The 12,029-nt window shown below is 37.0% G+C and overlaps 1 protein-coding gene across 1 annotated transcript in view; it reads right to left on the bottom strand.

Moving 5' to 3' along the window:
* RALYL (RALY RNA binding protein like) overlaps positions 1 to 12,029 on the bottom strand; it is a gene marked incomplete at both ends in the record, with an annotated part of 291,609 nt that overhangs the window by 94,498 nt on the left and 185,082 nt on the right. Inside the window, one exon of the mRNA XM_080929448.1 lies at positions 2,458 to 2,533. Coding sequence (XP_080785574.1) covers positions 2,458 to 2,533 — 76 coding nt within the window. The remainder of the gene's footprint in view (positions 1 to 2,457; positions 2,534 to 12,029) is intronic.

The raw sequence follows: 12,029 nt of genomic DNA, 5'->3' as shown, positions 1-12,029 counted from the left end.
CCCAGTCTGCTTTGTTAATAATTGAATACATGACTTTAAAGGTACGGCATAAGAATCAACTATATTTACATACACTTAAAATGAATTTAACCATAAAATAATTTGGCATTGCTTAGCTTTGCCTCAAACAAGGTGTAAAAAGCTTCATTTGTTTGAGTAACTATTTAATGCCTGCATATTTCTGTCACTGAAAAGTACTTTATGTTCCGTTATCAGAATTTATTCTTTTGCTGCTAACTTTTTTTGTATAAAATATCTTATTTAGGTTGAATACCCTTATGTACTTATTTTCAGATTGAGTACCTTGAGGCATGTAAAAGATGATAAATAAATTTCATATTTTTTTCCACAATAGCTGGAAAATCTCCTATGTTTATTTACTGGATAGACTATGGAATTTCATTGCACATAGGATCTTCCAAGAAATCTGTTCATAACCTTTATCTAGTCTGGGAAAGGCAAACTGGATGTCTGCTATTTGCTTGGGAAATAGAGACAAGAGACCAGCATTGGCTCCTCTCATGAGCACCCATTCCACCATCTATTATCAGAACACAGTCCATCTGATCACATATTGCTTATGTCTCTGTTAACCAAACGATATCAGTAAGAGGAAGACTTGCTTCTCTTAGTTCTTTTGCTTTGGATACTCGCTGAATGATGAAACGTATCTGGAATAGTACCAATGAAGCAGATGATAGAGATCTCAATAGCCTGGAACAACTTGCTAAAATCTAACTAAAGTGAATTTTACAGAGACAGATGCAAAGTCAGCACTTAAAGTTAAGAAAGAAAAGTGAAAAAATACGCATGAAGAAGGACATATGGCTTAAGTGAGCAATGTTTTTCTTTTCTCTTTGTTTTCCAAAAGTGGCTTTTTAAGAACAACAAACAAGCAAACAACCAATAAACTGTGAATGTTCTATGAAGTTACCTTTGTGTTCTTTCCTAGATCAGCCAAGTTAATAGGCATGCATACAGAGCAATCAAGGTCTAAATTCTATCAACTTTGAAAATAGATAGAGCCATTGATCAATTGATAGAAAAAAGAGAACGAGAAAAGGTAACTATCAACCTTAGCACTATGTGGTGGCGTGAATGAAAATGGCTCCCAGGGGCTAAGAGGGAGTGGCATTATTTGAAGAGATTAGGAGGCTTGCCCTTGTTGGAATAGGTGTGATTTGCTGGAAGAAGTGTCTCACTGGAGGAGGGCTTTGAAGTTTTAAATATCTAGCCCTGGACATGTGTTTTTCTCTCTTCATACTCCCTGCTGATCTCACAGCTCTTTTCCAGTACCTCATCTGTGTATCACCATGTTTCCTACATGATGATAATGAACTAAACCTCAGAACCTGTGAACCAGCCTCAGTGAAATGTTTCTCTTTATCAGAGTTGCTGATTTCAAGGTATCTCTTTCCAGCAATAAAATCCCTAACAGAGACATTAAAATAATCAGAATTTCTCAAAAAGAGATCTATATTTGTCATTCTCAGATCATATGTATGAAAAAATTATGGGCAGTATAATGAAATTGACCAAATTAATTTATAATTAGAGAAAGCTTGCATATGGTCTCAGTTGATATGGGGTGGATTGATGACTGTTATGATGTTTAATAATGGCCCCACCTGATAAAAGTTACTAACAAATGTAACCTCAAGGTCTTGATTATCAGAGGACGGTAATAAAAGCACACCAAGTAGAACAGAGACACCAGGGTACATGGCATATGGGAGATGTTCAGCACTTCATGGTCCTGGCAACAGAATTCATGTTCTCTGGAAGAAGAGCAGGTATTCTTCACCATTGAACAATGTGTCCAGCCTAACTGAATGATTCTTGCTGCAGTTAGATAATGAGCTACTCTTTCAAAAAGCTTGTACATTTAAGCCTTTGTTCCTAGCCGGTTGTACTTTTGAGATAGGTTTGGGTCATGAGGATGTGGACATCATAAATGGATTAAACTACCGAGTTCATGCCAATTGGATCATTGGCATGTATGATTAGCGGAGATAAGGCACTGCAGATGCAGATGTGCTTCTGAAGCTCTACTTCAATGCCTTCGTTGTCACCTGTTTCCTGTCTGTCACCAAGTTCGCATCTTTGTTCTTCTCTGACATTTCTCAAAAGCAAACTCTCTCATGAGTAGCCCAAAAACAACACGGCCAATTGTTTACTAAAACTTTCACAGCGTGGGATGAGATAACGTCTGTCTTCTTTCAAGTTGTTTCCCTCAAATGTTTTTGTTGTTGCAAGAGAACATGATTGGCAGGCGTATATGTAAGCATATTGATTATCTGCTATGCCTTCAAATTTGTGTGTATATGAGTACATGTAAGTTTGTCCACTAGAATTTAAGAGTAAAGATTAATGTTTCAAGTTAGTTAGTTGCTTGTATAACATATTGTCTCATAACGTGACAAAAACTTCATCTATATAATGGATAGTGTTTCTTACCTGTAAAGTGCAGACAAGGGCCTCTTACTTCCAGGCTTTGGTCTGTATGGTTTAGGTTCCCCTGCCATGTTGATATCTGAAAATATAAAATAGCATTGTTTAGAGTGGCTATTGATAAACAATTTGGGAGTAATATATCTTGGATTTTTATTTACATATGCAAATAGTTTTACAGTTTTATTTATCAATTAATTTATATTATGTCTAATGTGATGTTTTGTCTGGGTGCTTGAACATATTAGTCTGCATGTGTGTACATATGCGGGAATACATATATATACATACATGTAAACTCCCGGTCTACATCCGGTATTTTCCTTTGATCTCACCTTTATTTTTTGAGGCATAGTCTCATACTGAAAATGAAGTTCATTAGTTAGGCAAGGCTCTCTGGCTAACCTCATTACCTGTAAAGTTATGTCATTGAACACGATTTTTATGAACTGTGTCTCTACGTCCACATTCATGCTGGAATTTCGCATACCTTCCCATTTTTTTAATGTAAGTTTTATGGATTCAAACTCAGGTGTTCAAGTTTGTGTGGCAGCTGAGAATTTCTTCATTCTGTCATATACAAATCTTGTATGCTAGTCACTCTAAAATGTATGGAAACTCCTCTACATGAGACACCTTGTGAGAATTTTTATACTTGCAAAGCCGTTAGATTCTTGTGCGTCTCGATTTTATACCATAATAAGGAAATGTAGACATAAAGAATGAATTACATACATTTTTAAAATATAAAAAATAAAATATGTAAAATTTAAGTGGTTCAGAAATGAGAACATATTTATTAGCTCAGAATATGGAATGGTGATCTTAAACCAGACATAAAAAACATCACTGACCTTAAAATATAACATTTATAAATTCTATTACATTAAGTTAGTATTTCTTCTTATGGAAAGTCACATAAAGTCAGCAAAAAAAAAGTCTTTGTGTCAATATATGAATATGTCTTTTCATCATCACAAGAAAAATGAGTTAAAACACCAAAGATAAACTTAGCAAAACCAAAAGCAAGTAGTAACTCCACTTTATAGAAGAAAATATTATAAATAAATATGGTGGTTTAAATATGATTGGCCCAAGGAGTGGCACTATTTGAAAGTATGACTTTTTCTTATGTGGTGTAGCTGGAAAAAAATTGTAAGTAAAGATTGTGACAATGACAGAGGCTGCTTCTCTGTGAAAATATAATAACATGCATTGTTTCTTTCTATTTCAGATATCACAATTGAAAATGTGAAATTATCCTCATATGTAAATAAAAATATTAGACAAGGGTGTAAAGGAAAACTATTGCCGGTATCCTAACCTTTTTTATAGCGTGCTGTCAGTGGTGGCAAAAATAGTTGACAACATGTTAAAACTAGAGAACGCCTTTTGTGACAGGCTGTTAAATCTGTATTTTCAGATTTTAGTTTCCCATCAAAGGGATTGAAAATGGACATGAGGGCCTGGAGAGTTGTCTCAGAGTAGTTGTGACTTGCAGAGGTCCGAGGTTTGACTCTTACTGCTCACATGAAAGTTCATAACCATCTGTAACTCCAATTTTAGGGATCTGATGCCCTATTCTGACTTCCATGGGCCTTAGGCGGGCACATAATAGGTATATATATATATAATGCCTGCAAAGCACCCATGCACATAAGAGAGTAAAATAATATCTTTAAATATTAAAAGAGTGTGCATGAGTGTTTAGTTTCTTCTCAGTGCAGACTAATGTTTAAATGCTGGATTTTCCTACAAGCCCATAGAATTTATACTTAAATATGCAAATTGCGTGTTTGGAGTGCCCTATGGACCCTCCCCCAAAGTCTGGGTTTATTAGAGAACAGGATCTCAGGTAATCATTATGAAGAAAAAGCCTTGGCAGAAAATGAACAATCTGGGCCACTCTGTAAATGATCTCTATAGATAAAAGATTTAATGATATAAGAACAGCCAAACTGTGAAAGGCCAAAGATTACATTCTCATGTATCAAAAGCTATTGTCCTGAATGGGCCATACAGAAGGGCAAATAGCATTTTGGTATTGTTGCAGACACCTCCTGTTTGCTCTGGCAATGTGGAAGTTACACACAGGCAGGGTGAGTGAAAGGCTAATTAAACTCCAATTTCTATTCACTCTGCTGGGCAGAAAGGACTTTTGAGTGAAATGTCTAAACATAGAAAATATAAAAGGTCATTTGTAAGGCTCCTGAATTAAAGCTTCTTCCTCCTAATATTTAGAACTGCTCCCAGCATTTCAGGCATCTTAATAATGAGACACTGTCATGTACAGAGTTCATGTTTCAGAACAACATATGAATGTCCAACATATACTTTTATTTAAAAAGTAAAATCACATATAATGCTTATGTGAGTTTATGGTTTGCGTTAGACTGCCTTTCTTATAAGTACCTTTTGGATGGGCTATGTGTTAAATAATAATCAGAAAATTGCTTTGCCATATCCTCCCATTCCCATTCATCGTTCTAGTCATTGAGTATAAGTACATACATAATAATTACTGGTTGGCATAGCCTGATTTCTGGTTACTAAAATCTTGAAAAGTACTTGAAAATCAGCTAACCTCCTGCGTGTTTTGAGGAAGCCAGTGTGGGTTTACGTCACTCTTTTTGAAATCATCTCTTACTCTATCCCTACCAACCATAGAGAGAGAAGAGGCAGAACACAGGTTGAGCTGGTTGTGCTTTTAGTAAATGGAGAGAGACATCTCATGGTCACCTAGAAATAGGGTATCACAGGATTTGTCATACAGTGAGTCTCTACAGGCATTTACAAAAAGCCTAATAGAATCAATGTGCCCTGTTTTGATGTAATTTTGATTGAATATTGCTTTTATTAGATCAAATTAACATGAAAAAACTGATGAAGGGAACATATATTCTAAAATTACATTTATTAAGCCTCAGACTTAACTTGAAAATCTCTCGTGGGCTAGTTACAATGATAACTTCCAGTAGTAAGTGAAAAGGTGACACATATTAATTCTTATCCTAATTCCATCTTTTAAATTCCATGAACTGAGTAGGCAAAATTATGATCATGGCAAGAAAAAGCTGTATAACTAAAGAGACAATGAGCTGAAAGTAGCTTTTCTTTTCTTTTTTTCTTTTCTTTTTTAAATAAGGTCAGCATTTAATTGGGGCTGGTTTACAGGTTCAGAGGTTCAGTCCAGTATCATCAAGGCAGAGCATGGCAGCATCCAGGCAGGCATGGTGCAGGCAGAGCTGAGAGTTCTACATGTTCATCTGAAGGCTGCTGGTGGAAGACTCAGTTTCAGACAGCTAGGAGTAGGGTCGTAAAACCCACACCCACAGTGGCACACCTGTTCCAACAAGGCCACATCTCGAAATAGTGACACTTCCTGGCCCAGGCATATACAAACCATCACAGGGATGATAGGTGAAGAACTGGAGAGGCAAACAATGGGTATATTGATCAACACACATTACATACATATATGACATTCTTAAAGGGAAGTAAGGATTCCCCTCCAGGATAATAGCAGTGTGGGCCAGGGTTAGTAGTTAGGTGAAGGACTAGTTCCTTTACCTGTGACCCCCACACCTTCCCTATAGTCATTTTAAACTTGACTGGGAATGAGACTGGACCAGAGAAGATTAAGAAGGAATGTGCAAGGCATCAGGAGACTCAAGTCATTGGCAATAAGTTTGTAGAGAAAAAGGAGAAGAATTATCAGAAATCTGTAGTTAGTTACTTTTCATCTGTAGTAAAGCTCAAAGGAGCTTTTCTTGAGGCAAACGAGACAGATTTTATTTAGAAGTGTCTTCCTCAGAAGCAAAAATGAGAACAGGAAGATAGATTCGCCTGAAAATTCCTGATAGAAAATTTCTGTTGCATGACTTGCTGGGTCTTTGAGTTTCTGAAGAGCTGTCATCATTTCACCCAACCTTGTTCTTCAGCAGGCACAGTGTTTTCTTTGCCCAGTGATCGCTCAGTGACTCTCTTGCTGAAGTAATGTATGCAACCCTAGCCAGAAGACTTCTGTGTGATGTCTATGGCTCTTGGCAAACTATCAACATATTTGCTAAAGTGATACTGACCTGAAACATCTTTCGATGATGTGATTACATATGTTGCCACATTAATTTGGTCAATTTACAATAGGCTGAAAATGTGCTATATTTTATACTTTCCAGAATAATTGCCTACGTATTACTAGTTAAAACTCTGAAGAAAAGGATATATATTCACTTATGTCTAATTCAAATGTTCTAACGCCCATGTAGGGTTTAGAATATTTTTGAACAGCATTCTTGTTGACATTTGGTATAACATACCTCTCTCACTTACCTGGTTTGTAAGATAACTTAACAAATTTAGATCTGTTCATTTGTCAGAAACCCAACTTAAAGCATCCTGATTTTAAAGGTTAATGTGATCTTTTAGATAATATGTTATTTTGACTGGTATAGTAAAATGACAACTTCTACTATCTTTACTGCTTTCTATATATTTAACCTTGATGAAGAAGACATACCTCGTAGAAAGGGGCATCCAAATTGAATATGGTGTCTGCTAAATTAACAACAATGTTTTTCTTGGGAGTTACTTAAAAAGAAAATCTTTATTCTGAGAGTTATTTCTCCCCTCTTTCCAAGGTTTAAATAGATATCTAAATAATTCAGCTATGGCATAGAGACTGCCAAGAGTAGTCATTCAGAGTATTTTATTGTTCACATTTAGAAGATTTAAGGACTCATTACCACTCAGTTAAATGAAAACTCGGGAGATAAAGAAAACAGTCTGTTATGTTTGACAAGAAAATGAATATAACCATGTAGTGCTCAAGTATAAGCTTTATACCGTTAAAAAGCCTATCCTTTCAGTCACTATTAGCTTTGGTCTTGAAAGCACTATAAAATAAATAGAGCAAGAATGATTATCCTCCTTTTATTCACATAGATTTCTAGATCTTCAGATATTGATATCATTAGTTTTGCTCTCTACAATCATCTTTATAACCGAACATACCCCATATTCAAAGCTTTATCTATCAGCAAAGGACACATCATGTCCCCATAGAGATATGTGATTATCTTAGGGTTAGTCTTGAAAGGGACTGCTAGACTTACTAAATTAACTTTTCCTTGCTCTATCTTATTTCTCTCGACCAGGTTCTTTGGAAGTCACACTTTCTAGACCACTAAAGTTTGTGTGCGGAAAGCAACCTGCAAAGCAATGTACTCTGAGTTGCAGCAGTCTGATGCTTAGGATGGGGGGGCATGTGATGAAGGGAGACATGGGCAGTCCCTCTGTGAGAAGCTCTCTGGATTCCCATAGTGCTGTCTGACACTTCCTAGCCAGGTGAGCTTATGACCTTAAAGTTCATAGGCTGAGCTGCACAGAACTGCTTGTTATTCGCAGGGGAAAAAATGCACTGTTCTTGCAAATGCCAAGTACTGTTAGGCAGCGTTTAAAATTTTCAAGCATTTCGAGCCAAAAGCAGGAACCAAAACAATTTTATGTTGCAAAAGTGAATGGCATCCTAATCTTGTTGTTTTTCCATTCCTAGAATCAAAGCCAGTTTTTAACACTTGAAATATGTCCTTAATAATATGTTAAAATATTCACAGTTATGAGAATGAAACTGTAGTCTAATTTTACTGAGCAGCCACTGAATTGTGACCACTTTAATGAGCCTATGGACCTAGTTTCATAAATTAGTTCTGACACTGCACTGTGGCGCATTGGCCTCTGGTTATTAGAATGCTAATGCGCAGATCACTGGCTGGCCAGAGTCCCATTTGTTACCGGAGCATAATCTGTGCCTGTGGGGGTCTGTCCACAAGGACAAATAAAAGTGGAAACTTGAACTTCTTACTTTTTACTAATCACCTGGTCAGTCTAATCCTTATGTTTCACTTAATTCAGATTCAAACTGATTTCTTCCCTATGAGAAACTAAAGTGAAGAAAATAATTAAAGAGCACTGGTATCTAGCTCTTTGATAGTTACTCATTTTTGCTAAAGTTTTCACTCAAGTTTATTTTTCATTAATTAATTCGTATACTTACTTTATATCCCTACCACTGCTTTCCCTCACTTCTCTCCTCCCAGGCCTTTGCTTTTAAGTAAACAAGAGAACTCTCATCCATAGCATCCTGCCTGGGCATATCAAGTTTGCAGTAGAACTAGGCACATAGCTACATGTGGAGGTTAGACAGCAGCTGAGTTAAGAGAAACAGATTCAAAGGCAGGCAGCAAAGTCACTGACAGCCCCCTTTTCTGCTTTTAAGGGTCTCACATATAAACCAAGCTGCATTGCTGTTCCTTATGTGCATAGACCCTAGGTCTGTCCCATGTATGCTTTCTGGTTGTATATTAAATCTCTGTGACCTCTTACGGTTCCAGGTGAGTTGATTCTAAAGGTTTTTCTTGTGGTATCCTTGACCCCTCAGGTTCTTTTAACCCTTTCTCCTCATCTTCAACAGGATTGCCCAAGTACCACCTGGTGTTTGCCTATGGGTCTCTCCTCCATTCCCAGCAGTTGCTAAGCAAAGCCTCTCAGATGACAACAATGCTAAGCTCTTTTCTGCAAGTGTAGCAGAATGTCATTAGTGCCATCAGGAGTAGGCTTCCTCTCTCATGGCATGGGTCTCAAGTTGGCCAGTCACTGGTTAGCTATTCCTTCCATTTCTGCTCCATCTTTATCCTTGACTTAAACACATTACAGGTCAAAGGTTTTGTGGCTGGGTTGGTGTCTTCATCCCTCTATTGAAAGTCTTACCTGGATAAAATAGGTAGCCATTTCAGGTTCTATAATTCCCATTGCTAAAAGTCTGAATTCAGGTCACCCTCATAGATTCCTGGAAGTTCATTATCTTGGGATTCTAGCTCAATCCAGAGATGCCTCTTCAACCAATTCTAGTTCTCTGAGTTGTCATTCCCTCTGATCTACCCACATTTGATTCATCCTGTTCTCACCATACCGTCTGTCACTCAGTTCCCTCCATCTATACACCCCCCATGTCTATTTTATTTCGCATTCTCAGTGAAATTTAATGCTTAATTTCAATGTTATTTAGTTTCTTTTGGTCTGTGGATTTTATCATGATTATCTTTTGATTTAAGGCTAATAGATGTTTTAAGTCAGTACATATGATGTTTGTTTATCTGGTTCTGGGTTACTTCATTCAGGATTCTCTTTTCTAGCTCTACCCATTTGCCTGCAAATGTTATTATGCCATTGTTTTTAATACCTAAGTAGTAGTCTATTGGGTAAATGTACCACTCATCTGTTGAAGGACATCTAGATAATTTCCAGTTTGGGGGTATTATGAATAAGGCTGCTATGAACATAGGTGAGTAAGTATCCTGGTGGTAGGGTGTAATATATGCCCAGAAGTGACATAGCTGTGTCTTTAGGTGGAACTATTCCCAATTTTCTGAGAATCCACAAATTTGATTTCCAAAGTGGTTATACAAAAATTTGTTCTCCCACCAGCAATGGAGGACTATTTCCCTTGTTCCACATCCTCACCTGCATGGGCTGCTGCTTGAGTTTTTGGTCTTAGCCATTCTGAAGAATATAAAATAAAATCTTAGAGTTGTTTTGATTGTATTTCTCTGATCCCTAAGAACGTTGACCATTTCTTTAAGTGATTCTCAGCCATTAGATTCTTCTGTCAAGAATTTTGTTTAGATCTGTGCCTCATTTTTAATTGGTTTATTTGGTTTCTTTGTGTCTAATTTCTTGAGTTCTTTACATATTTTGAATATCAGTCCTCTGGAAGATGTGAAAAAAGATGTTTGTGACATCTGTAACATCTCTTACCCCACTGTTCCCCAGGGTTGACGTGGCTGATTTGGCAGGTGAGGTGGCTATCCCTTTCCTTCTTCATGGCTTTCATGTGCATCCCTCCAGAAGCTGAGTGTTTGGTTAAAGAGGATGACATTCTCTGAATAGAGGACTGCTCTTTAATTGGGGCTATATGAGTAGCTGTGCTCCCATGCTGGAACCTCCAAACAAGCTCCAAATGTCCATTTAATTTATTTTTGAGAACTGCATACACAAGAACTATATTTCTATTAACTTTAAGACAGAGTGGTTGGAGGGAAGAGAGAATAATCTATCCCCTAAGAGCCACAGACTGTCAAGTAATACCTAAAATACTAATACATGGGAATCTTCCCTTCAAGTTGTTCCTCAGTGTGGGAAGTAAACAATATAGGCCATTGCCATTGCCATGACTGAACTCACAGAATTTGAAAGTCCTGTTGCAGAGACACTATGTGCTTTGGGCACAGAACTTAGAGGAATCCAGCTGGAACTGATCAGAAAGCCTCCTCCTTGAAATTCAGAATGTGTTTTGCAAGCTTCCAAGAGGGAAAATAAATCAACAATTCTACCCAGTTGTGTAGCATATGAAGAATTTTGACAGTTTCTATAAGATACCCCAGTGTGGCACAATGTCACTGTCGTCTCAGGGTACCAGATAGGATCTAGTTGGACTTAAAGGTCGACCCAGTCAGAAGGAATTCATACCCTTGACTGTAAATCTGTGGCTAGAAAGGTCAGAAAGCACAATTGGCCTAAATGAAGAGAATAAGTGACCATATGATGTTGAAACCCAATTGAGACATCTAAAATGTAACTTCTGCACTAAGATTTAAGAATATATAACCGACCATTCTTTTCCATTATAAAATAACTGATGAATATGTAAAGTATGCTGCGAGCTGGGAGCTGGGGAAGGCATGAGGTTTATCCACATCCTCATGCAGGTGGAACAGAGAGCAATGAACCTGACACTCGTGCCCCATATTACAGACACCAACTTCACATTTCACCATGCCTCATTTGCTAGAAAACAAAGGTGCTGCAGGGTCCCTTCTTGGCCTGTGAGACGATTACCTTCAAAATGCCAATTCTAAACTAAGGTCTTTCCAAGAACTATGTCTCTTAACTCTCAGAAAGTCTGATCTAACAATAGAATAGAGGACACCAGTTTCTGCTTTTCTTTTTCTATCATTTGCTTTTTTATCCATGCTCCCATTGGCCATATATCAAATACCTTTAAATTGCCTAAATATATTAATGAACTTGAAACTGTGAGACTTTGGCATGAGTTTAATCAATTTCTTATCCACTCTAAAGTTACTTATCTGAGAATTCAGCATGCTTTTTGACACACTATTAAGCAAACACAATAGCCAAGATTACAATAGTTGAACATACTTAATTACTGAAAAATTCAATTTGGGTAGCTACTTTTCAATTATTTTCTATTTTAATTGTGTAGGTAAGTTTTCAGAAGATGTATTGTAAACTCCATGGAAATATTTATTTCTTTAAAAGCTGAAATTGAAGATGACATTTTTTTAACTGAGATTATTTTTCCAGTAACAAAGTTAACCAACCACAAAATTTTGATGAATATTCACTAGAATTACCATAAATATGCTTAGGACTTTGACCTCAGAGTAACTGTGATAATCTGCTTGAGACAAGCACAAGTATGACAAAATCATTTCATCATTAACTGAGGAGGGCTCACAGGATCTACCACCCCTGAGAGACTATTGGCATCTAATGGT

The sequence above is a fragment of the Micromys minutus genome (assembly GCF_963924665.1).
Source record: "Micromys minutus genome assembly, chromosome: 15".
NCBI lineage: Eukaryota > Metazoa > Chordata > Mammalia > Rodentia > Muridae > Micromys > Micromys minutus.
Note: the sequence above shows the minus strand (reverse complement) of the source record. Positions and strands in the feature narration are given on the sequence as shown.